This window comes from Arachis ipaensis, chromosome B6 (assembly GCF_059453495.1).
Source record: "Arachis ipaensis isolate K30076 ecotype BB chromosome B6, ASM5945349v1, whole genome shotgun sequence".
NCBI classification, from domain to species: Eukaryota; Viridiplantae; Streptophyta; class Magnoliopsida; order Fabales; family Fabaceae; genus Arachis; species Arachis ipaensis.
Genome location: NC_142441.1, coordinates 149,556,575 through 149,583,454, shown reverse-complemented (window position 1 = coordinate 149,583,454; position 26,880 = coordinate 149,556,575). Strand labels below are relative to the sequence as shown.

General features: G+C 29.6%; 3 protein-coding genes across 9 annotated transcripts; all 3 read right to left on the bottom strand.

Annotated features, from left to right (window-relative positions):
- Positions 1-4,801: 4,801 nt before the first annotated feature.
- On the bottom strand, positions 4,802-8,180 carry LOC110263635 (eukaryotic translation initiation factor 5-like). Of its 4 annotated transcripts, none has more exons than XM_088491825.1 (5): positions 8,043-8,180; positions 7,067-7,151; positions 6,553-6,844; positions 5,842-5,948; positions 4,802-5,011 (listed from the first exon to the last, which is right to left on the bottom strand). In XM_088491825.1, exons 2-5 carry the CDS (start codon positions 7,067-7,069, stop codon positions 4,976-4,978), a joined length of 438 nt encoding a protein of 145 aa, XP_088347951.1. In that variant the 5' UTR covers positions 7,070-7,151; positions 8,043-8,180; the 3' UTR covers positions 4,802-4,975. The 4 variants fall into 4 exon arrangements, with proteins under 4 accessions (XP_088347951.1, XP_088347950.1, XP_088347949.1 ...); XM_088491824.1 differs by having other exon boundaries at positions 7,522-8,166; XM_088491823.1 differs by having other exon boundaries at positions 7,067-8,174.
- A 2,781-nt stretch (positions 8,181-10,961) lies between these two features.
- LOC107605553 (uncharacterized) lies at positions 10,962-14,903 on the bottom strand. Of its 4 annotated transcripts, XM_088489495.1 has the most exons (7): positions 14,555-14,902; positions 13,932-14,064; positions 13,216-13,839; positions 12,811-12,856; positions 12,428-12,543; positions 11,144-11,359; positions 10,962-11,063 (listed from the first exon to the last, which is right to left on the bottom strand). In XM_088489495.1, the coding sequence occupies exons 3-6, from the start codon at positions 13,737-13,739 to the stop codon at positions 11,191-11,193; spliced, it is 855 nt and encodes a 284-aa protein (XP_088345621.1). In that variant the 5' UTR covers positions 13,740-13,839; positions 13,932-14,064; positions 14,555-14,902; the 3' UTR covers positions 10,962-11,063; positions 11,144-11,190. The 4 variants fall into 4 exon arrangements, with proteins under 4 accessions (XP_088345621.1, XP_088345622.1, XP_016162952.1 ...); XM_088489496.1 differs by having other exon boundaries at positions 10,962-11,359; positions 12,428-12,537; positions 14,555-14,903; XM_016307466.3 differs by having other exon boundaries at positions 10,962-11,359; positions 13,216-13,740; positions 14,555-14,903.
- Positions 14,904-16,974: 2,071 nt separating this feature from the next.
- On the bottom strand, positions 16,975-22,825 carry LOC107605552 (vacuolar-processing enzyme). The gene is made up of 9 exons (XM_016307463.3): positions 22,504-22,825; positions 20,844-21,008; positions 20,130-20,286; positions 19,404-19,489; positions 19,127-19,326; positions 18,717-18,765; positions 18,396-18,605; positions 17,937-18,143; positions 16,975-17,597 (listed from the first exon to the last, which is right to left on the bottom strand). Exons 1-9 carry the CDS (start codon positions 22,708-22,710, stop codon positions 17,415-17,417), a joined length of 1,464 nt encoding a protein of 487 aa, XP_016162949.1. The 5' UTR covers positions 22,711-22,825; the 3' UTR covers positions 16,975-17,414.
- Between the last annotated feature and the right edge of the window lie 4,055 nt (positions 22,826-26,880).

The window sequence follows — 26,880 nt, the reverse complement described above, 5'->3', positions numbered from 1 at the left end:
GGTCTGATTTTTCTTTATCTTATGAACTCTTCTCTGTACCGCACAATTATTTAAGTGAGTTTTTTTTGACATCTTAAACTAGGTAAAGACGATGTCAAAAGATTTATTTTCGTGGCCATATATGAAATAAAAAAAATAATTATAAGCCAACAAGTGTCGGTGATAAATAATTTTTTGTATAGATCTTATTATATTCGGAGGTCTTCATTTAAATTATGTTTTGTTTAATTCTATATTGGTCTTTGTTTGTATAGTGTTATTTTAAGTATATCTGTGAGTACTGTACTCTGATGGTCTGTCCAGTAGTTTAGCCTCATTCTAATTATTCTATTAGAATTTTTTTTAATCATAAAAAATATATCTTTTTTATTTTTTTTTTATAATTTCATCTATTTTACTGGTTTTTTATTTTTTTACCTTCAACGCTATCGATTTCATCACATCCATCGTTACAAATTTTATTTAGTTTTATTGCAGTTATTATGTTTACGTATAACTTCTACCTATATTTTTTTTTCCTCTTTAATTTACTTATCTAATTAATATTTTCATGGTTCTTTTACTTTTTTTTTTAATTTGTTCTCAATATTTCATGTACAAAAGATAGTGTTCTATCTTTATATTTCATGTACAAAAGATAGTGTTCTATCTTTTTCTCTTACTAAGGAAGAACTAATTTTTTTTCATATTATATGTATTTTTTTAAATATGCCTGTATCTATCAATGATGAATTGAAAAAGCCTAATATTTTGTTAAATTTAAGGATTTTTAAATTACTTCATATGTGATAATATTATTTTTTTTATTTTTAAATTATTAATTATACAGAATATCATATTTAAAATTTGAGTACATGAATATTTATTTTTAAATTAAACTAAAATAAATGAATTATATTACAAAAATATAATTTATTTTGACTTCTATAATATCATTTGTTTGGCATATGGCACTGGTTATTTGATTAACATATAAAAGATGTAACATATAAATAGTGATAATTAATTACGGTGGGTGAAGAGACGGTGGAAGGAGAAGAAAAAAACGAGAAAGAACAAAGTAATATAATAACAGCGATTAGACAATGATAGGTATGTGTATAGAGAATAATAATAAGAGAAAGAATAGTGTTTGATATAGTAAGGGGATATAATAAAAATTATAAGTTAATAATTTAGAAAAATAATGAAATTAAAAATATTTAAAAAATTAAATATAAAATTAAAAAAAATATTTAAAAAATTAAAAAAAATTTAAAAATTAAATATAAAATTAAATGTTTTATGTCTTACTTTTTTTAGCGAAACTTCAACAACTCATAAAAGTTAATGAAATAGATGATTATAAATCAAAGTGATAGACAAAATTAAAATTTGCAATAATAATACTTGGTGATAATTAATTACGGACGGTCGGGTGAAGAGAATATGGAAGGAAAAAGAAAAAACGAGAAAGGAGAACATGGTAATATAATAATAATAACGACGATGAGACAATGACATACATGTATGTGTATAGAAAATAATAGCAAGAGAAAGAATAGTGTTTGATATAGTTAGGGATATAATAAAATATAAATTAATAATTTTGAAAAAATAATAAAATTAAAGATAATTAAAAAATTAAATATAAAATTAAAAAAATAAAATATTTTTAACAATTGAAATTATGCATGAGATAGAGAGTGCTTTGAATATAAATTTTTATCTCGGCTTCAAATTAAATACGAATTAAAAATAAATAATTAAACTTTATAACGTTTATAAATAGTTAATTTGTAAATAATATTTCTAAATTTTTATTTTGATTTTATTACACATTATTTTTAATTGAATAATCTTGAAGGGTTTATATATTTATTTTTATGGTCAATAAATCTGATAGTTTTCTAAGGCTAAAGAAGTTATTGATAAGAAGATGTATGATGAATTACCAAATATTTTTGTCAGATACACAATTTTTATAATCTCCTATTTTATTTATTAATTATTCTTATATTTTGATATTTAAAACGAAAAAAATAAGCATTCTCATTTATTCTATTTTTCACTATTTATAAAAAAATAAAGAACTCTTCATACTTAGATTTATATTTTGGCCTACCACTTAAAAAAGATAAAGACAAATATCAATATCCATGATATTTAAATAAAAATTATCTTTTGTAAATAATTAACATGTATTTTGATTTATTTATATTTTTTTGAATCAGAATAATGTTAGTCATTATTTTTTGAATAATATTTTAGTTTATAATAATTTTAATTTTAATAAAATATAATATAAATAAAGTCACATCAATATTAAAATAAAAAAATACTTATCTAATAAATTTAAAAAATGAATAATATATTAACAAAAAGATAATATTAATTTCTTAAAAATAATAGAAAAGCGGCTGAACAGACACTAACGTGCTTGTTGAGCCGTTAGTATATAGGAAAGAGAATTAGGGTTTGTTTGGATAAATTTTTAAAAAAAAAAAAATTTTGAGTGATTTTTTTTAAAAGATCTTTCAAAAAAACTTATAAAATAATAAAAGTAATTTAAAAAAATTATTTATCAATTATATTTAAATATAATAGTATAAAAATTATCTTTTGATTATTTTTATATGAAAAATATTTGTAAATTATAACTTCTAAAAGATATATTCTGTTTGTTTCTCTAGTGTTTTTACTTTTACGATTAAAATTTGTCAAACACACTAAAAAAAATATCGTCAAAAGATCTTTTTCAATAATTTAATGACACTTAAACAAATTCTTAGTCTATTTTTTTTTTGTCAATTTAATTTTCAAACTTATCTTGTTCTATTTTAAATAAAATAATTTAGAATTCTATCCTAACTTACTCAAATTTAAAACTCATTTGTAATTTTTAAAGAAATCTCCAACTAGCATTAATGCTATTTTAAATTTAAAAAGTTCACAGGTGAAAGTGAAACCGTCAAACAACAATTAGGTTGATATATATAAGATTGCAACAAAAGTCATTCAGAGTTGGAAAAAATTGTGGAGAATCAAACAAGCCCCTGACATTAAAAATTAATTATTGATCGACCATGGCAGTTAATTTAATTCAATTCAACGAGAATATCAATCATGAATCAAACACTGCTTTGGAAGAAGACCAGCAAAAGCATAAGTTCATTTGAGTCCTTCAACCAGAAAAATGAATTTCAAAAACAAAACTAACCTCTGATGGAAGATTAATGCCCAAATTACCACCATATAGGATAATAGCATCAGCTTCTTGTAGAATCTCAGAAAAACGGACCTACCTATGCTTGAATAAAACACTTAGGGAGAAAGACGCCAAATTAAAAATTTGAAAGAAAAAACCGTTATTGGACCGTTAAAAATTTTATTAGATCAAGATTTTGTTAGCTATTATGTATTTGTTTTTGTCAATTTCAATGTTATGACTTTATAAAATAGTATGTTAGTATTTTTTTTGAATTGATTGAAAAAATCGAACAAACCGAACTAAACCAAACCGATTTTAATCGGTTTAATTTGAACCTTGATAAAAATAAACCAAATCGAACCGCAATTTAATTAGACGATCGGATCAGATGACTTTTCTCTCAAAAATCGAACCAAATCGCACCACGAACACCCCTAACATGTACCAACTAAAATTTGAATATAACCACTAAATTAACTCAAGTTAATTATGAGATAAGAATTGCATTCCATGAACAAAATAATTTATTTTTATTTAAAATTCAATTTCTTAGTTTAAAATAATTTTAATAATAAAATTGAATTCCACTTTTTGGATTGAAATGACTTTTAAATATGTTAAATTCTCATTTGATTTATAAATACCGGAAAAAAGAAGAGTCATTAATCAGGTATCACACTCGGAAATTGCCACCATCATCTCATCCTTGGCTCTTCAGGATCATTGCCACTTGGACTGCACAATCATATAGAACTCCTTTCAAATAAAAGTTTTTATTACAAACACTCCAAGTTTTGGTTCCTAGTTCCTACAAGGGGTTTTGTAGCATGAAAATGCATGACTTTTATTTAAGAATTAAGAGGAATATTATTTGGGACGAAATCATTTTAGAAATTTTGTTTACTCTTCAAAATTTTTCACTAAATTTGTTATTTCCTCAACATAGGGGGTTTAAGTACTCCTTTATCATTTTCTTTCCTTTGCCCTTCTTCACATTTCACAAAGAATAATTAAACTTACTTAGAATGAAGTTAGTTTAAACTATAATCATACATGAAACTAAGTGATCGTGGATATTTTTTCAATGAAGTTAGTTTAAACTATAATCATACATGAAATTAAGTGATCGTGGATATTTTTTCTTTGTTGTCTGTCAACTTGAAGGCAACCACCTCTCCTTCGCAACAATCCTCAGCCAAACAGCAGTGTTTGGGTTCAGCTCTAATTTACCAGACCACCTGCTAGCACGATATTTAGATCCCCTTTTGGCCAGTGTATGGTTTTGCTAACAGCAGTTATTTCAAACCTTTTAGTGTCAAATTAGAATACACATCAGATTAGGCTTAAGTTAAAAATACACACACAGGCCATTTCAAACAGTGGCCTGTCTTTGAAACTTCAAAAAGCTGTTATTATTATGTCAACATGGCCAGTCTTTTAAAGTTTCCTATCATATGCAAGATCAGGTCATAAAACCTTTAGATCTTTTCCCCAAATGGTTGTCAGTATCCTTCAACCAAAAGCGCTCTAAATCCTATCATTCCACATCAGTCAGCAGAATATGATTGTTAGAACATACAAGGATGAATATCTATGTAGGCCACCCAAAAATTTGAAAATCAGGCTTTATTCCATGTGACAGAAGCAAGAAATAAAAAAAAGCATTGCTCTCAAACAATACTGATACTTGCTTACATAGGTAACGTGGCATACTATTTTAAATCGGAAGACAGAACATCAAACACAAAGATAACTGTTTTAAAACAAAAGCACTCATCACACAAATCACAGCCTATGGTTAGAGAACCTGCACCTACTCCCCTGCAAAACCAGCAAAAATCCAAAACAAAAGTAGTAATTTGCATGGTAGTATGAATGACTGCACTATATGTGTTTACTTTGTCAAGCATGCAAAATACTATTATAGGCAGCTATGAATCAAATGATACATCAATGCTATTAACAATTTAACATGAAAGTAGATATCTATTTTACAAGGGAAGAATAAATCCCAATGGTTTTCTATCAAAATAATTAAACTATGTTGGTTTCCAGGGAAAGACAAGATAACAATGAGGATTTAATGAAACTTGTGAGGAGATCGATGTGCATAGAACAGGATATACATACAATGTTCAAAATATCCTTGCTCCTAGAGCAGCAAGAACATAACTTCTACACTCATTCCTCTTTGGAACTTATATAATCAGGCAATGCACTTCCACCAAACTGTCCAAAATCCAATTTTGGACACATCCCAGAAGTATTTCAGACAAAACACAGAAAAATATAGCATGAATCACATAAGCATATAAGATGACAAAGTGAACATTTGACATGACATGCAACTATGGGAAGTAGTATATCATAAATGAACGAAAACTTCCATAAACCAAGATGAACAAACCCCACTGGTCCATGCAGGAAAAAAAATTAAACTATCAAATTCAGTATGATATGAACTTAGTTGTACTCCGTTCTCACACTCTCTCTGTGTTTGGGTTCAGCTCTAATTTCCCTCAGGTTATTTTCAATACTTCTCAATTTCTCTCTCCAAATGTCTCCTTATTTTTAAGTGCTTTGTTTTCCAGAATCATCTCGTTCTTTTCTTTTGTTCCCTTTAATTTTCCTCCGATTTATCATGAAGTTACCTTGTTTTCAATTTGGCTCATTTTCTTTTGAATTTGTGCACTTCTGCAATTCTGAATTTGTGCACTTCTGCTATCATAGTTAATTTGAACTGCTATATCCATAATGTCTGGCCAATTAGAATAAAAAGAAATTAGCTGGAATCCAATTAATGATTGTTTCTATATACAGATTCGTCATTCTCCTATTTCATCACGTGAAGAGTGCAAATCATACTGGTGATTCCATGCTACATGGTCAATTTCCGATGAAGAAATTGCTTTGATGTTGAAATATTTGATGAAAATCAGAGTGGAGATGAGGACACTGTGGTCACTTTGTAAAAAGGGCAAATCATCAATGCCTAAATTATAGAGAAAATTAACGTTGTATGCTTAACTTGTATGCAAAAATAAACCAAATGTATGTTGTACACATGGAAAAGATCATAAGCATTATTGATGATTGAAATTACCAACAAAATTCATGTAATCTATGAGCACATATAATCAGAAACATACCTTATAGTGAATATATAACTAAAACCATAGTACTTAGAACACGACATCATGCATAATCCAGACACATACATGAACTCTAGCAACACTTCAACCACACAAGGGGCCAAAACAAAACCCTTTAATCAAAATAAAAGGACACAACAGTAAAGAAAATCAACAAACTGAGGACAATAACAGTAAGTAAACGTGCAACCTCATTCAACGCATTGCTACCTTTCTTGTAACAGAACTCCTCAACAGCATTGAGCAATAACAGCTGCGATCCCTCGTCATCTCCAGCAACTGCAGCAGCAAGGTGATTCTTCCTCTTGGTAGCTTCTTTTCCAAACGCTTTTTCGACGCCATCAAATAATCCTTCAAGAAGTGCATTCATCTTCTCCTGAGCAGATACAGGAAATGCAGCAATATGTGACTGCAATTCCTTCCCTGCAACACCTTTCTTCAAATATGCTTTCACTTCCCTGACCACAGTTGCATAGTTCACAGTGTCACCATTCTCAGAACCCTTGCATATCAGAGCATATCAGAATCAATATTCAACATCATTAACAATCCTAAATCACAGTAATGACTAATGATAACAACATTTGAAGAAGCAAGATGAAAATTTATAGATTAACTAACCAATTAAAAGTTTAAAACAACAATTACAGTTAAAAAAAAAAATAAACTTCTAAAGAGAGCTTTTTAATTTGTAGTGTAGCATCCAACATAGCCCCACACTCACCATCTGAGTTACACACTTTCACTCCTTCACTCTGAAGCTTCACTTTCACCATTCTTCTTCTTCTTCATTTCTCCAATCTTCCAAGCTTTGCATGGTGGAAGTTAAGTAAAAATGCCAAAGAAAAAGAAAATTAAAGATGTAGATAGGCTTGAGCTTCATAAAAAAAACATGAACTTAAAAAAAACATGAACTTCACTAATAACTATCAGTCACTTAAAAAAACATGAACTTAAAAAAATCAGTCACTTAAAAAACATGAACTTCACTAATAAATATCTTGGTTTCATGAAACACAGCAAAAAAAACCAGGAACACAAGGCGTTGAAGAAGGAGAAGAAAACGCGACTAGATCTCTTCCCTCAATTACACACTTTTATATATGTCCATATAACAAAATCGGACCCTTCAATTAGGTTATCCGGATTCAAAAAAATAATAAAAAAACCAACTCGTACCCTTCGATTTCAATATTTCATCCCCCATATCGTTCAAAAAAATTTCCCATTACAAGCAAAATGGAGGGTCCGAATTCCTCCTTCAGATACCAAATTTCCTCCAGCTGCAAATCGCTCTTCTCTTTTCCGCCAGGACAAAAACAACAAAAAATGCTCAAATGACTTAAATTAGCGTCATGCTATTACAGTAATTGCAGTTATGCATTTTTCCATAATTATTTCCACAAATTCATATTGTATCCACATGCAAAAAATTTAGGAGCCATCAGCAACTAGTAAACCAGAGTAACAAACTAACAGAGCCATCAGTAAATTAACAGAGCAATCGAGCCATTGAGCAATTAGAAAACAGTCACACTAAAACAGAATAACAAACTAACAGAGGGAACGAGCCATCAGTAAAGAAGAAGAAGACCGAAGAAGAAGACCAAAAATTGAAAACAGGAACAAAAATTGAAGGAGAAGAGGGAGAGAAAAGGATCACGGCGAGAATTAGGCAAAAAAATGCCGCTTGAACCTACAGTCATTGTAGCATTTTTTGCGGTATTTTCCGCAATGTGGGCAAGTAGCCATTGATGTGAGAGAGAGAACGACCATTGATGCGAGAGAGAAGATGGAAACCGCTTTGGAACTGATTATGGAAAAAGTGATGATCGGGTAGGGAAATTAGGGTTTCAGCTTATATTATATAATAACAGGTAGGGTTAGTTTTGTCCATCTTATAAGATTACTAATTTTCTAATCTACTTAATATACTAAAATTGGTGAATAATAAATAATTATACTAATTTAGGAACATATTTTTATTATAATTATATCTAATCAATATTTAATGCATTATTAAACTACTTATTAATTATTAATTAAAAATACTTTTAATCATTTTAATAATAATAATAATAATAATAATAATATATGATAAAGATGTGATAATGGCACCGTAGTAATCATGATAAGATTATTTAATTTTAATCATAAAATGATCAAATCTTATGATATTAATAACGTACATTGATTTTAAATATTTTTAGTTATTTTAATTATATTAATTTTAAAAATATTGATATAATTCTAATTCTTATTTATTATTAAAAAATAATAATTACAATAATAATAAAGATTGAAATAACTACAATAATACTTACAATAATAATAATTATTAATCGGGTAATTTCAATAATAATAATTACAATAATAATCTACTTTTTTCATTATTAATCGGGTAATTTCAATAATAATAATAATAATAATAGGAAGGAGAATAATAATTATTAGGCTCACGAAGACTTGGACCTGCTTCAGTTTTTTTTTTTTTTAAATAACAAAACGGCGTTGTTTTATTCGAATCGGTCGGTTACCGATTGGTTCTCGGCTGGTTCGACGGTTTTTAAACGGTTTTTTTAGCGATTATTAGTAGCGGATTGAATCATTTTTAGTGACGGTTTTCGGTCGAACCGGTTCGATCGGTCGGTTCGGTCCGGTTTTTAGAACCATGGTTTCTACAATGAACGAAATGGCGCCGCTTGGTGAAGAATTTTTGGAAATCGGTCGAGTTCCGAATAGGTTCGACTGACCGGTGCCTGGCCGGTTTGACGGTTCAATAACGATTTTTTAATTTAGTGGTTATAGTTTCTAACCGAACCGTCTTGCTCACCGGTTCACGGTTCTACTGTCCGGTTTGAATCGGTTTTCAGAACCTTATTAAAAATGCATATATGAAGTCTTTTTCAATCCAAGTGGCGCCGTTTTTGGCTTTTTGCGAAAATTCAAAAAACCGGCCGGGTTCTGGTTCGGTTCGACAGTCTTATATGGTTTTTCAAAATGTCGGTTTTGGCATCTGTCCAAGTCGTTTTCGCAGCGGATCACTTTTCAACCGGTTCGACCGGCCGATTCGAACCGGTTTTCAAAACATTGATTAAAACCATTACTTGTCCAGCTTACAATACAGAAATGGTTCAAGGAATCGAAATGCTAGAGTGAAAATTAAGCTTCACCCAAATTCAACTATAATTGAACTAAAGACAGAAACATTAATTTTCAAAAAGAGTCCATAAAAAATATAGTGCATACTAAAATAATATAAGAGTGTATACTAAAATAATTTTACCCACAACTTTTGCGGTAAGTATATAGGAGTGTATACTAAAATAATATTGGTAGTTGTTCTTTGTATTGCGTATATAAACTAGTGGCTGAAATAATGTAGCTGTCAGAGAAGACAAAATTGGATCCCAACCGTCTGCCATCTTGTATTACATATGTTTATTTGGGCAAAGTTGACTACCTAAAAAGAGTAAGTTTATATAATTTTAAATTCATATTATCAAATATTGGCATAAAATAATTTTAATAACTAAAATGACTTTCTCTTGATTAGGTTTTTATCCCTGTATCTGAAACTACTAACGAAGGTCATGAACACTGGTACCTCGTAGTGATTGATCGTGTTAAAAGACAAATCATTTTGCTAGACCCATTTCCCATTGAGAAACAGTTCAAGCGAAAGAGGATAGCTTTGAAATTAGTAACTATATTTTCCTTTTTTTTTTTGTTAATTATCTACATATATGACTAAAAAGGCAAACTCTAACATAGACATAAACAGGCCATTTATTTGGACGAGGTATTGGAAGATCGTTTATTCTATGACTTTGAGACCACTCCAAATCTGATTTCTTCACATTTTGAATTTGAAGAGCTAGAAGGCCTTCCCACCCTCAAAACTAGATCGTAAGATCGTATAATTAGTAGTTATTGATATGAAATTATGCAATTATATAATACTTTAATATAGCTTTCTCGATATATAGGAATGACGCGGGTGTGTGGGTTGCACGTTGGATGATAGCTTGTTTTGAAAATGATAGTTTTAACATCAAGGTAATAAAATATTATGCACTAATCTTTTCCTTCGTTTTTTCTTTTATATTTAGGTAGTTAAACCTAATATGTAATTATTCAAATTTTATTAGGTGAATGATGGAGTTCAGATAAAAATTACAGTGTCACTCGTGTCAAAGAATCATAATATGATAAACTATAGGGTCAAAAAAAATGCCATTAAAAATCTTAATAAGCTATATGATAATCATCATCGTGATGATTATGAATTCCCACAAGATTAGATTTATAACATTTCCTTTTTTACAAGATTAGGTTTTGAATAAAACCCTGTTGCTTGCTTTTCTCATTCGGAGTCTGAAACATTGATGTCATAGATATTTCCCAATTTTGTGTAGAACAACCACGTGGATTATTATAGTTTGTGTTTTCCAATATCGCATTATTTGCACGCTAGTAGTATATATTATACTTTTTTAAGTTTTCATTCATATGGTTAAGTGTTTTGGCCTTATTTGAACTTGAAACGGAAATTGTGTGATTTATGAACCTGATATTGTTGAATTCAACTATTGTCATTTTCATTAAAAAAAATGGTGCATGGCTAAAGTCATATGCATCTCCTTCTCTTCTCACTAACGATTTCAGACTACTACAAGTTGGAGGCTCACTTGTTTACACTTTACAGTGCTTGTAGGTACCTTGTAATATATAAATTCTTTGTTATTTCAAATGAAGTAAAAATACAAAAGCACATAAACACACTTGCACATAAACTCACTTGCACATAAGCACATTTCCTCAGGCAACTCAGTTAGATCCCTACAATCAGATAACAACAATTCTGCACAGGTATGCTTGCTTCAACTGCGGTGGCACTATTACTTGAACTCTCATCTGATCTTTTTCCAGTAGCCTTGGGTTCGGAAGCCACAACATTACCATTATAATCAACCAGCACAACCTGAACCAGGAATCCTGGAGAAGGCAATTTCCTCTGCCAGAAGATAATTTTATTGAAAAGTTAACAAACTAGTTTCAGTTTCCTGAGAGTCACCATTGTGTACTATTACTTACAACACCAACTCTTGACAACAGAATTTACAGGAACTGGGTCAAATCTATAGATCCTTTTTGTTTTTAAGGATAAAAGAAGAGTCATATTTGAGATAAAGCTAGAAATTTACATTTAGTATAAGTGGATGACAAAAGAACAATTTGGACCCAAAAAATTAGAGAATAAGGCAAATGTATCCTACTGTAAATTATGCACTTAAGATGTTAGTGTGTTACACATTATTAAGCTTGGCATGTGCATATCATTTGAAAGGATTTGGTTGAACACTGTTTCCTTTAACCTATTCTAACCATTGAAGAGGTGAACTAACTTCATACTCATTAAAGATTGAGTTCATCCTACAAAACTACCAAGTATGAGCTCGGGCGGTGTCTAAGGGGGCTAGGTCCACTTGACAAAAATATACATTTCTAGTAGTTTTGATAACCCAATCTTTGGTTGGTATCAAGTTAGTTTATATATTCATTGTTAGAAATTGTAGTTAATTTTTTTAAAATTAATATAATTTCTAACTATTCCTATTCAATATAAATAACAATTCAGATTAATACATAGCAAATAAAAGAAAAGGAAGGTGAGACTCAAAAAACTAAAAGGCGACTTACCAAGCATGATCATGCCTATTAAATCTAGTTTATATCATGTATATCAATTATGTTTACATGTCAGTATATTAATTTTGAATTGATTATAATTGATGTTAATAATTTAAAAGGCTTATAAAATCCAACAAAGTAGCTTTTTTGTTTTTTCTTCCCTTTCTTTTATTGAAACCATCAAACTAGATATTAACAACTCCATATGACTGCAGTTAGAAAATGTAGAAAGGAGAAAAAAATTACAAGACGAGCCAAAATAGTGAAAACTATAATTTCAGACAAAAGCATCAAATAAACACATCACATCTATCATGGTTCTAGATAATTAATATTTAATATAAAAGTTACAGTACTTGCATGAACCAAACACTATAAGAAGTGTACTCACAGTAGCTGTCCACCACTCTTGCAAATTAGACATGTGTGCTTTGTGACTTCTTTTGGTGAATTTACAGGATATTCCTTTTGCAACACACTTGCATCCGTATCAACTCCATCCTGAAGCTAATGCCAAAGGTAATGTGAGCAAGGAGCCAAGCACTATGACACAAATGAATACTAACAATACAGACATCAATGATTTCACATGATTATCGTTTTAAACTGTTTTGCCACTTGTGATTTACAAATTATGAGCTATTTTAACAAGGTGCCAATTGCCATGCCAGAACATGGATAATTAACAGTCATCAGTTTAGCATGGTTTCACAAATAGATCTAAATTATGAGCTTGAAATAGTCTGCAAAGTCTTTCTACTAAATCCAACCAACCTCAGTTGTAGAAGGGTTAGATGAGACCACGGGATCACAATCCAACCTGCAATGAAAAGAATCAATTATTGAGGCCTTAAACCCACAAACAACTATGAAATAATGTGTTTATAATATAATCCAACAAGAACAATTTAGCCCTCACATGTTTACATATTTTCCACAATCACATATGCTAATTTGACAAGAGAACCCAACACCATCAGAAACCAGAAAGAAGGGTAAGAGATGTTTGTATTGAAATTTCTCATTTCGTCATGAATTTAACTAAAAATATTGCTTGGCACGGCAAAAGAAATAGATCACACCTAAGGATCAGAATGAATATAACACCAATTTCATTCTACTTCAGAATCACTGCTACATAACTAAATTAATTCATAGATTCAAATATCATTTAAGTACCTTCTCCGTTTGGAACATGACCCACCAGTCCCTACAATATTGTCACGCAACCTTGAAGGGATGACGTTGGAATCATCATCATCAGCCAATGTGGTAGAAAGATCTGAACCCGTGTCCAACATGATTCCATTTCTCTTAGAATGAGTCGATTTTTCTCCATCATGCCCAACATCATTCCTAACTAAATCTTCATCCAGTAATGGATTCCTTGACTCTGGCATTTGTGCTGTCTCGTTTCTAAAGATATCAGGTTGAACCCTTTGAGGCACCTCAACCTTACCATTTTTTGGTTTTCGAAACAGAGACCAGTACCAACGAGCATCCATTCTCTTTGTTTCTAAGTGTGAAGTTCCCATATCGTGCTCTTCATTGTCATTGACTTCCTTAGCTTCAAATGTCAATTGTTTCACACTCTTTTCTTTTATTGGCTTCTGTTTTGAATTCATTGAACCTGAGCTAGAACAAGTACTATTTGCCAATTCATTGAATTCTGTTTGTTTCATACATATTGACGATATTTCCATCCTAAGTCGTCAATTCAGAAACAAGGCAGCATTTAGACATCTTCTAGTGTTTCCAGGAAGATACAAAAGAGACAGTGATGAAAAAAATATTTATGATACACTGCAGAAAATGAAGTTACAAGAGACATAACAAAATCATTAGGATGCACATTAACATTATTGGAGGTAAAAATAATAAGTCTAAAAGAAAACCTTCTATTTGAAGCCGGTATGACCAAGCCATAGCTAACTTTGACATACTCCAAACAGACAGTTGTGGTTTTAAACCATGCGAAACAAACAAGAGATACTCAGACTTTCCAGCAAAGGCGAGGCTGACAATTGGCTGAAAAAGAGAAGCATGAGCAGTTAAGACAAGATGCAGACGATGTACATGCATGAATCAATGAACCCTAATAGTATTTTCTTAGTTTAGTTCCCTTTTTTTGGGGAAAAAATGTATTTTTAATCCTAATACATGATATTTATTACGAAGCTAGGCCCTAATAAGTTTTTCATCTGAAACTTAGTTCGCATACATGAAACTGTTCTGAATTTCATCTCATCCATCTATTGCCATCACAATCCCACAAGCACAGCACAAAGTTACAATTCCATGTAAAATTATCATATAAAACAAGTGCAACATTAAGGGCAAAAGATATGCAGCATTTTCCCCCCTTCCTTAGTTTGCCGGAGATTTGATGGATGTTGCAAGATAATTCTAGGGTATGAATAAACTACGAGAAATAACAAGGTTCCAAGAAAATCACCGAACAGGGAGAAGGGAGTCTGGGAAAAGGGAGAATAGGGGAAGTGATGATGCATGGACTTACCAAGGGCGACTGGGTGACGAAGAGGACCCGACCCCAGAAGAGGACGAGCGACGAAGCAAGTGACGACCCTACGACGGTCCACGATCCACGGCGACTCGCGACGGCGAGTACTTGAAGCCAGAAGACGACGAGCGACGACGATCCGACGAGTGCTTCTGTCGCCGGCGAGGAGGAGCCCAGGAAAGGCCGCGAGACGTTGAAACGCCGGCGACGAGAGGAGAGGAGCAACGAGAGAAGAGAGAAGAGAGAGTTTGAGTCTCATAATTGGGAATGAGAGAGACGTTCGTGGAGAATGTGCAGGTGAAAAATTCAGGAAGACGAAGACATGAAACTCTGTTCTTTTATTTTTTTTTTCAATTTTTCAGATGATTTTTTTTTATGAATAATTAGGTAGCTTTTGGTAGAGAGATATGGATGGAAAAATTGAGATTGAGAGACAGAGACCAAGAGATAGAGATTGAATAAATCTCAGAATTCTGTTTAGTTTGGTGTAAAATGGAAGACAGGAACAAAGGTTAAAATTGGAATTAATTAATTGAAATGAAAGCATTTTAGGTATAAAATGTTATTAAAGTTTCAATCTCTATTTCTAAAAATTTCAGTTCTTGTGTCTCTACTTTTTAGAGGTACTGAAATACTGAAATTTTAGAGACAGATACATAAATTTTAGTACCAGTCTCTGAACTAACAAACACGATACTGAGTTTTAATCTCTCAGTCTCTGTCTCAGTATCTCAAAACAAACGCTAAGTCAGAGATGAGGGTTGCGTGAGAACCCAGCAAACAAAGAAAAAAGTGATTTTGTTTAGTACTTTTTAAATTTATTTAATTTTTTTGGTATGAATAATTGATTAGGATTTATGAAGAGATAAATGATTTTGTTAAATATATTTTTGTTTTTGTTTTTGTTTTTTAGATTATTTAAATTTTAAAATTATAAAATTAAACAATTTAATTAATCTAAAAGAATAATTTTTGTCTAATATATACAAAAAAAAGGTATTTAAGTCTTTTTATAAAATTAAATAAATAAATATTTTTTTTATTTTTATTTAATTAAAAAGGTATTTTAGTAAAAGTGGTGATAAATATATATTTAAAAAAAAAATTAAATGTTGATGTGGAAAATAAATTCCACATACCTTATTATTACTTGTCCATATTTTAAATATATCGGTATGTATGAATTTATCATCGTATCGTAGCAAACCAGCTTATGATTTTTGTCCAAAAAGTTGGTATTGTTTTTGTTTGTGAAATGTGACACTAATCTTATTTGAAACATGGTCCCTCAACATGTGCATAACAATTAAAAAAAGTCCTTTGTAATTTAGGTAAATTCAGGTTTGCATTTCATAACTAAAATTACCTCCAATTCCTTCTATTTTTAAGAATTTGTTCAGGAGCATTGTTACATAGCTTCATTACACAAGGCATTATTTAATTGAAAACGGAAACCACAAGAAGTAGAATAAGTGCTTAAGAATGTGTCCCTAAAATTATTCCACGCCTTTATTGTGTATGTTATTCCAAAAAAAAATGAATCGATGCTTCTCCTGTCCGCAAAGTGAACAAGTCGGATTGGAGGTACCGTGTGCAAAAAAAAAAGAATTTTGCTAAATAACTAACACCCAATTAGTCAATTTGTCTTTAAGTGATAATTCTAATTTTTCAAATTGTTATAAAAATATAAAATTAATAATTATTAATGACAGTTGTTTAAAGTTGGTTAGTTAAGAATTATTTATCTATACTTTACCAAAAAAAAATGGATCACTTTATTGTGTGACATGCAACAAGAAAGAAAGGTGATTATAAGATTGTTTAAAAAATATATTCTATTATTCTTTTAGCAACTTTTGTGAAAGGAGTTTCTTTTCTAATTGAAAACAACTTGGTTACTTCGCTTTGAAGTTTGAAGAAAGCAATTTGAGGCCAGCTTTGCTACAACTTTCAATTTTCCAATGGCCCAAATATTAGGATTTAGCATAGAGAGAACATCGCAAGTATTTTTGTATTTTTGTTTATACTAGATAATATTACACGCGAAACTTTTTTAGTTACAAAAATTTGACACTTTTTTTTCTTTCTAGATTTAAGTTATTAAGCACTCTACCAACATATGTGGCTCGTAATGGAGTGTCATTTATTCTATATTTTAACAATTTAATTTTCTGTCTTTGTAGAAGAGTTTTGTATAGATAATCATCCTATATGTCTTGGATTAATTTTATGTGCTTAATTAGAACACATTTTGGCAAACTATATTAGGGAAATTAACCATTTTTCAATCTGATATCATATTTGCAACCTGTCCTTGCCACAACTATCATCCAAAAATCTAGATAATAGAAAGGAGCAACCCAATTGTTTATAAAGTAAAATACTATAGCTCAATAAATAATGCACAAGAACAAGAATAAATTCAAAATGAATATTTTTAATATTATACAATAATTGTACCAAATACATTGCTCTAAAAATAATTCTACAAAGGGATGTCAATTCCCTAGCAAATTGCCAAGGGAAGAGAACCTATCTGCTTAATTTGCCTATGGAATAAAAATATACACATTATATTATGGCATATGCATTCATGATCTTATGCCCTATATCATATTGGATATTCCAATTGGCCAAAGCAATTAGGTCCTTCCTTCATCCCTTGTAACTTCTTTTTCTTACAATGATCCAACCCTATAAATGCATCATTAATAATTCTTGCATCATTACAATGATCCAACCCCATTTTGTATTTACAAAGAGGGATCAAGAAATTAATAGTAATGGCTAGCATAAAAGATATGATAATGTAAACACTAATAATAGATTAATCTTCATTAGTGCATTATCTTATGAATTATGCACTAAAACCCCTCTCAAGAGAACTCCATGGATTGGAAGGGATGCTAACACATGCTTGTGCTGTGGCCTCATCCATTTGATCTTTATGGATCCCAGCATTGCAGATGTTTGCAAAGGTTCTCATATGTTTCATTCCATATTGAGATAAGGATCCACAATGTGTCTCAAAAGTCCTTACCTGCATTAAACAATGATTAATTTGGGTTATTCTCTCATAAACCAAAGTGAACTTCAAGATGTAAATTAAGATAAGACCATAAGAATGTCAATTACCAACGAAAGATCATATTCCTGACAAAATTATCCATAGAAGAATAAAAATTCAAACCATTAAAGATATGAAAAATCCTTAGATGGGTATTTTTGGTATTTCACTTGAAAATTTTATCATTACAACAAGGACCAACCACAAAGAAATTATTCTAATTCCATTATACCATATAATTTTTCCAAACAAGAATGTAATTAATTTATGATATCAGCATAAGAGAAGAAACTGAATCATGGGAACAGGTACCATGTTTTTGAGGCAATCCCAGTCATCAACAAGAGGCTTCCCTGCAGGTCTAACTGCACTTAGCAATTCAGGACCCTTTTCAGTGCCAAATAAGAGATTTCCAATGAGTTTCACGCTGTTGTCTATGTGCATTCTGTGAGACATCACTTCCACAACTTGTTTCTGCGCCGTGATCTTACTCGAAGAACCCTCGGGCGCTTTGCGGAACTGCCAAAAACAGTTGAGAATGAAGATGAAGTAATGAACAAGCAACCAATAAGAGTTGTGATATTTGTAGTGACTCCTTCTCAAACACTTAGCCAACTCACTTACCTCTGCTATTAGATCAGTTGTGGGATCCATATGCAGATCTCACATCTTATCCAATGGTAGAAGCTAGTGAATCGGCTTAGTATCCAAGAAAAGAGTGAGTACATATATGATTTTTGAAAAAATAAACTGTTGCGAACACAAGATTACCTTCTCCCAGAAATGGATGAGGTCCGCATCGCGTTGGTTCACTGCTTTTGAAGGTGTCCTCAAGGAATTTTCATCCACAAAAGTGTAATTATCATTGGCAGGATTTGTTCCCAAATATTGGAAAAGAAGGTTCTCGCTGATCCCTACGTCACCATATTGCATCACATGAGAGCCATAGTATGCGTTTCCATTCAAAGTCCTATCTTTGACCTGTGATGAAAAACAAAAATGCATGTCAAAAAAACTTCTAGCATTGTTTTAATGAATTCTATCAAGGTATTGAATCACATTCTTTGATTACAATAGGCACAGTTTTCTTACCAATTTATATTGTTGGTGTAAAGTTTCTGTCCTCAAATTGTGTATGTCACTGCCATGATTAGATAAAAACTATAATTAGTCTATGCAAGAACTAAACAAAATTACTTATAAAGCAATGAAATTTCTTCTGATCCATAAAATTCTAACAGTAATATAACACGTGAAAACTGTATACATTACCCTTGACTCATTTATGACCTACTCCCTCTCTTTCAAAATAAACATTGCTTTGGCTAATTTGTCATGTTAACAAAAAAAAATCAATGTATCTAGACACAAATTGTGTCAAGATATAGATACACTGATATCTCCAGATATAGATGCATTGATTTTTCAACGTACCAAATTAGTTGATGAGATTTTTATTTTGAAACAGAGCAACTAATTATGTATATTTGTGAGGAAAATACCTGTCTTCCATCCAAGAAATACTGTAGAGGTCACCCAAGCAGGTTGAGTATTCTGCTGGAGGACTAGGATCCTCCCCAGGGCAATATGTTCCCCAACTGCTCTCGACCGCGTTTGAAGCTGTCGTTGCGTAAATATTTATGTCTTCAGGAAGAAGGCCTTCAAAGATACTCCCAGATTCACATGCCTCTAGATAAAACACCTGCACCAAAAGAATTGTTGGCTTAATGTTGCTACAAAAATTGATGAACTCAATCAATAATTATTTGTATAACTTACAAGGCTTTGGTATCCTCCAGACGCATGCTTCTTCTTCAAGACTTCATTAAGATCATTTGCATACAAGTAAGGACCAACAGGCATACCTGAAATTCCCACGGCGACAAACCAGAGCAAATAAGTAACAGAAAATAGCATATATCTATATATGAAGGAAAATGGTTTGTGTTGTAAATGATTTTTCAAAAGAGTAACCTGAATTAAGCACTCCGATGCGAGGACTACCCTTTTAAGTTCAAAAAATTCGCAACAAAAAACTCGAATTTGCGAACATTTCAGTTTTAAAACCATCATCATCTATGATCTATATGTTAGCAACTTCTTTCATTTTCTATTGTGCTGACAGCTGAAAGAAAGCAACTTTTGCCACAGAACACAAATTTTCCCCATTAAACCATCGATATTCGGTTTCTATTACCAGAAATTTGACTAATTCGACCTGACACAACTAAGATCCCATAAATTGGTAAGGATTTTTTTTCCATTTCCGGGGCTTAAAGCTGAAACTTCTAGCAACCAATGTACCTACCACCTACCATCTTGACAAATCTCACATTGATTTTAGGGATTTCATTGTATTGAGACATAATCAAGCAAGAAATAAACAACAACCAGCAAGAAAAAGAAACACACAACCCTAAAAAACAAAGTATGCATATAAACAAACTAGAAAATCCATGAATTTCATTGGAGAAAGTTTAAATGGAAGATTTAAGAGATACTAACCAAGAATCCCTGGACCTCCATGGTCACTGTAGAACACAAATATGTGATCATTGGGGCCACTATCTACAACTTTGCCACTGCCACCAGTGAGAGCTGATTTGTTTCCAAGAAGAGCAGCAAAGAAGTTGTTGACATTAACATCTTTGCCGGTGTAATCCTGCAAAACCAGAACTCCATCTTAGGAATTTAGGGTTCTATCAAACTTCATTTCATTTTAGAACAATAACATATCTATCAATTCGTCAGGTTTATTTTCCAATTTCATTTATAATTCATATATTTGTTTTGATTTTAGAGAGTTGATAAGCATAGTGGAATTTTGCCGGTGAGTAATAGCTCAAATGGCATTGTCTCCTCATACTTAATTAAGAGGTTGTGGTTAGAGTCTCATATCTTTGGTAAAAAAAAATATAGTAGAATTTTGTGAAGATATGATAAAAAAAGTAAAATTGTTTTTAAGTTTTTATCAAGAACTTATAACTGTTTGGTTTATATTTTCTATTTTTAGAATTTTATAAAAATTATTAAAAATATAAACTAAAAATTAATATTAATTAGAAAAATACAACATTGTGAAGAAATCAAGTACAATCTTAGTCCTTCTTCTTTCATGTTTATTTTATATTTAAATATGTATTAAATTTAATAATGATAAAAAGAATAAAATAATAAAAATTAAATAAAAAAAAAAAACAGCTAGTAAAATATGTTTACCTTAGGGACACCTTTATAAACATCTCCCCCATCTGGTTTGTTAATTATGACTCCAGGCCTTGGGTTTTCTTCACTATAAGCTATGTCATCATACATAAACACAATTATATTTTCTTCTTTTACCCCTCCACTCCTCAATAGTTGATATGCGTGACAAATATCAGCCTAAAAATTAACAATCACAAAGTTTCATAATTAAAATCAAATATCCAAGTAACATCTAACATGTTATGGAAACAGAGTAATTATTTATACATAGTCCAAGAAACAGGGGAGGGTATGACTATAATAAAGCATATATAAAGTATTATTATTTAGAAAGGATCTTAGAAGCTTAATTATTGCATTATTAGTGGGATATAATTTTAAAAGTGAATATGAATTATGATCTGATAAATATATTGTTAAAATCAAATTATAAAGATAATCAAAAAGTATTTGAAAGTAACGTAAAGTGTTTAATGTGTACAGATCTATTATCACGAAATAATCTATTTAGATTTATCAACTTTTTTTATAATAAGATATACAAATATTGTATAAATAGTGATATAGACACTTAACACAATATATCTAGATTTCGTGCATATGCGTGCATGCGTGTGTGTGAAATGATTATTCATTTATTTAAGATAGAAACTCACATGTAGTTGTCATGTGAAATTATTAATTAAAAATGATCAGATATGTTTAATTAAATTATTATTTAACGATTTTTAACTATCAATTTTACAATAAGACAATTGGATATGAATATTCTTTAATTATGTGTAATAAATATTAGCCTAAAATATCACAAAGTTGAAAGTTAAAATCAAATAACAAATATCATATAAGTAAAAGTAACATAAAGAGAGTTAGAGGCAAATGTAAATTGAACAAGTTATGATGAAAAATGAAAACAGAGGAACTCTAGTATCCTAACTTTACCTACCTATCTATGAAATATTGCAAATTTTAAGAAAAACAGAGGAGGGTATGAATACAATTTTTTGAATGGAAAGGGTATGGTTATAATAAGACATATAAAGTTATTATTTAAAACAGATCATAAGAACACAAAAACCTATGTAACAATTTTGAAAGATAATCAGTAAAATAAATAGATTTTTTTTTTTTTATCTTCTAGTTACTATGATATACCTCATCTATGTTGCTAAAGATTTCTTTTAAGCAAATTATAATTTAAAAAGTATGATAAAGGTGTTCAATAAATATGGATCTATTACTATGAAATATCTTATATAAATACCAATATTTTTACTTTAGTAGATACATATTTAAGGTTTAGGATGTAATTACAAAAATGATAATATTGCTTATAATATTCGAAATAAAAGAAAAAAGAAAATTTCTTGTAGTACCTACCCAAGTACTATAATAGACACATAAGAATCCAATACTATGAAATTTCCCTCATCTAGATACCAATATTTACACCTCAGCCCAATCACATCATATTTTTGGACGTTAGTAACTTAGTAATATACACTATACAAAATTAATAATTTTGGAACAAGATAAACTCTCATAAAAATTATTTTCTTCATGCAAGGTTTACAAGTTCCTTGAAACCATTATTAGATTTAAACATAAAGTATATAAATATATGAAGAGAGTAATAATAATAATGATAATTTAAACTTATTTATTTAATTACCTGATGCCTATAGTTCCAATAACCATTGGAACCAGCAAGAAGAACAGCCCACCTTGTCCCTTCATTCTCTGGCTCATGGAAGAATCTGGAGATGGCCTCAGAGGGAAGCCGGAGAGTACCTCCGACTATGTCGCGGTGGGCGGAGGCGGACGCAAGGAAAGTAGTGAAGGCAAAGAAGAGAAGAGTGAATCTTAGAAGGGACTCCATGAATAAGAGAAAGTGTTAGTTAAGAGTGTGTATCAAGTGATGAAGGATTTCGTTGCAAGCAAGGGATTAAATAATAGTGTGGGTGAGGGAGTAGCGTATGGGACTTGGTGTTGCTTTGGTAACTAAATATTATTATTATTATTATTAAATGGTAACTAACATCCAGATCGATATCAAGATTTTATTACTAAAAATTCAACTAATCAAATTTAGAAAAAGAATATATATATATATATATATATATATATATATATATATATATATATATATATATATATATATATATATATGTGTGTGTGTGTGATTATATGTTTAGTAGTACAAGATTTTTTTAATTATTCTAAAACTCAAATGTAAAAATAATTTTGTATTACTGAAAACAAATCTTAAGATTTAGAATATTTTATTTTTTTTATTTGTAATAACAAGTTAATTATTAAGAAACCTTTCTAGAAGACATTAGTATTTAAGTTTTTTATTTTTTGTATTGTAGTACAAGTAGTGTTTTTTAATAATGTGAAAATTTAGTTTTTTTTTTTTTTGTATGAATCTGAGGTTAGATTTATGGTTTTTATTATTATTATTTTAAATATTTTATAAATTAAAGGGTGAGATTTGTATTTTAACATAGAAAAAAATTTTAGCATGCAAATCGGATTCTCTAATTTGGATTTTCTGATTTTTTTTTTGTTTTTTTTTACCCAAAATCAACTCTTAGTTTTTTATTCCATCCAAAACCGACTCTCAATTTTTTACTTCCACCCAACGTCCAACCCACAGTTTTTTACTTCCACTCAAATCAGAACCTCCAATTTGTAGTTTTTAATTTTAAAAAAATTATATTCATAAAAAACACACTAATTATCCATAACTATACATAACACACTCCTCCAATTAATTACTAAAAAAATTAACCTAGCATTTACCTTAAAGATTTAACTAGTTTAATTTCAAATATTATATATTTTTTTTTATCACTTACCCAAATGGGTGTTCAGTGTTGGTAACTGATGACGTTATTTTTCTATTTGTATAATGTCACATAGTGGGAAACTTCGATGTGGGACCCATATTGTTTAGTGTGTGTGCCCATTACACAGGTAACAGGTGCAAATCCACCATTCAACATGCTGTGCTGTACAATGTGTGACAAGATTCTTAGGTGAAGATAAGAGATTCCTTCTGAGAGATTCATATCTACCCTCAATCTATCAACTAATACAACTGCCGTATCTGCCAATAAGGTTATTTTCATCAACTAATATTTTACTGCAATAATATTGATATAGGAGTTTCAAATGTATCGAAAATACCGGTATTTCGATTATTTTAATGTTGATCTAAATTATAAAAAATATATATAATATATATTAATTAAAATCAACAGTTAAAACAACTGTAATACCAGTATTTTCGGTACATTTAAAATTTTTTTAATATTATATTCACATTTTAGCTAACTTATTCATAATTTACCAACTATTATATTATTATTATTTTGTATGACACTAACATATTTATTAATTTACTCTTTTATTTATTAAATATAGAATTAATTGAGATGATATATGACTTATCATTTAATTAAAGGATATTGAATTCAAGTATTGAAAATAATAAAAAAAAGAATTATATATAATGAAATATATTTTAAAAAGAAGTTGTATATAAATTCTTTCCGAGTCCTTATTGTTGTTGTTTTAATAAGAGAAAATAGTTTAATTTTAATACGTAAAAAGATTTAATCTAATCTTTTTTTTATAGAGAATCCTTTAAAATATAAATATAAAAGTTATTATTTTATACTCATACTTGATAATAATATATTGTTGAATATTTTTGTAACATATTTTTCTATAAAAACACATACAAATTAAGTAATAAATATGTTTAACTTCAATTCACCTACTCTAGTCTTATCAAACTTTTGTTTTTAGATAACTATTTACCACATAAGCATAAAAAAATAGTTATTTTTATAAATTTAATCATCCATAATTGAATTAGTATATATATATTATTTGCCCAATTTTATGGTGCTTATCAATTGTTGTCTAACTTACTTTTTGTGGTAAATTTTGATTTTTTAAAAATAATTTATTTTTATATTTTTTAAATTAAATATTAATTTTTAAACACCATTTTTTAAACACCATAGCATCAGAAATTATTTTTAATATGGAAATAGAAATAATGTTTTGATTGAATATTGATATTTAAAGTGTATTACAGTATTTTGGAAATCATTCAACACGCCACCTACGTGTTTCAACACGCACCTACGTGTTGGCCAATATACTACCACGTGTTGGCCAGGACCCCACGTGTTGCAACACGTCCCCCACTTGTTGACTCCTCTCCTACAAAATTCACCTATTTATAATTATACCAAATAATTCCATTTCCAAAAAAAAAATACCAATATTTTTTTCATATAAAAAAAATCAGCCCCATAGCATTCACCATATTATTTTTGTATGAGTATCTAATAAATAATTTATAAATCCTAAGTATAGCTGTCCAACTTGCCATCTATAGTGTGCTAGACGGTTGAATCTAATAATATGATTTGATGGTGGGCCCAACATGTGGGCCGGGCTGAATGGGAATCAAATGTTGACGGCCCAATAGCATGTAGATATTTTCCCTTGCGTGGTGGAATCTAATTATCATCCATTGCTGGCCGACCAAAAGTAACATGGAATCTGTTGTGTTCATTGGATGGTTTATATGGTTGGGATTTATGCTTATGTAATGTTGAATTTATCTGCCACCTAAAAGGATAAGTATTGGTTAATGAAATCTATCTATTTATGCTCCTTTTTAATTTTTAAATAATATGAAAATTCGCATCTTTAGTGTCACTAATTAATTAGCCGAAATTTGGAGAGTCAGCACCCCTTTCACTTTTCAGGAGGATTCTATTGACCGGACCATTTGAAGTACTGCCTACAATAAATACTTATTTGGTAACTTTTTAATTTAAAGTTTAATTATGTTATGTGTTACAAAAATTATGTAATTAATTTGACTTGTTCTAATAGTTAATTTATTAGATTATTTAAATAAATATTAAAAATTTAAATTTTATTTTATACATACAATAATTTATTAGTTAATAACAAATGAAATTTATAGTTCGTAATAAATTAGTTATTCGTTTAACAACTTTGTAGTAATAAATAAATTAAAATAAGTACATAAATTATAAAAAAAAAGCACATATTTTTTTATTTTTTTACATAATATTTAGAGTATAAACTATTATTGTTCATTTTGATTTTTCTTTTTTTATAAACTACTATAATTTGCAGTAATTTCTGCTTCGTCATTCTCTTTTTATAAATCTTTTACTTTGCATAATGTTACACATAAATTGTGATAATCTAAGATAAATTATAAATAAAAAGTTAAAATACTATAATTCGTAGTAATTTATATATAAAAATAAAAATTATACACATGTATAAATAAATTTTAGTTGTTATAATTGTATAATTTTAAATCTCAATTGATTTAATAATATAATTTGTCCTAGTTAATTTATCACAATTTATATTGTAAGTTTCTTAAGTACTTAATTAATGAAATTGGTCTCTGTGATCTAAGAAGAGCGAATATCTATTACTCTACTTTAATAATATAACTTTATATAATTTAATAAACTATAAAATTGTATGTTAATAATACATCAAAACCAAATCTAGTATCCATCGCTAGGTGGTTAATTAATCTATTCTCTAATTATTTCAGTTTTCAATAAATTAAAAAACAAATATATAAATAGATTATGATTTATGACTTAAGTCTTAAGACACACACTATCTTCAAATGAAACGTACACTGCATCTAAAGGAAAGCATTATTGAACTATATAATAAACAATGTAATTTTTCTAATGACGCAAGGTTGTTGATGATAGGTAAAGTATTTTTTACAGGGAAAGTACAAGGAGCCAATGGAATATTTGTATAATGTATATAATAGAGATTTAGGAAATATTAGAGATATAATTATTAGTGTTATCTTTTTCTATTAGCTGAAACTTTTGGGATGAGTGGTATTATGACATTGTATTAGAGTTCTAGATCCGAAGACACTGATGGACAGAGACACAAAATTTTGTATTCTTGTATTTTGTTTGGTGATAAACTAGAACAAATTATAAAA

Bases quoted from the DNA above. Each gene is read 5' to 3' on its own strand.
- LOC110263635 (XM_088491825.1), bottom strand. The intron at 5,949-6,552 runs GTAGCAATGCGT...CTAATTGGCCAG, and splicing joins GGAGTTCTGTTACAAGAAAG to ACATTATGGATATAGCAGTT. The intron at 5,012-5,841 runs GTAACTTCATGA...CTGGTTTTGCAG, and splicing joins TGAGCCAAATTGAAAACAAG to GGGAGTAGGTGCAGGTTCTC.
- LOC107605553 (XM_016307466.3), bottom strand. From the start codon at position 13,739: ATGGAAATATCGTCAATATGTATGAAACAAACAGAATTCAATGAATTG. The intron at 12,857-13,215 runs GTACTTAAATGA...TTTTCATTGCAG, and splicing joins TCATGTTCCAAACGGAGAAG to GTTGGATTGTGATCCCGTGG. The intron at 12,544-12,810 runs GTTGGTTGGATT...CTTTGGCATTAG, and splicing joins CTAACCCTTCTACAACTGAG to CTTCAGGATGGAGTTGATAC.
- LOC107605552 (XM_016307463.3), bottom strand. From the start codon at position 22,710: ATGGAGTCCCTTCTAAGATTCACTCTTCTCTTCTTTGCCTTCACTACT. The intron at 19,327-19,403 runs GTAAGTTATACA...CTTTTGGTGCAG, and splicing joins CTGGAGGATACCAAAGCCTT to GTGTTTTATCTAGAGGCATG. The intron at 18,766-19,126 runs GTATTTTCCTCA...TAATCATGGCAG, and splicing joins ATTTCTTGGATGGAAGACAG to TGACATACACAATTTGAGGA.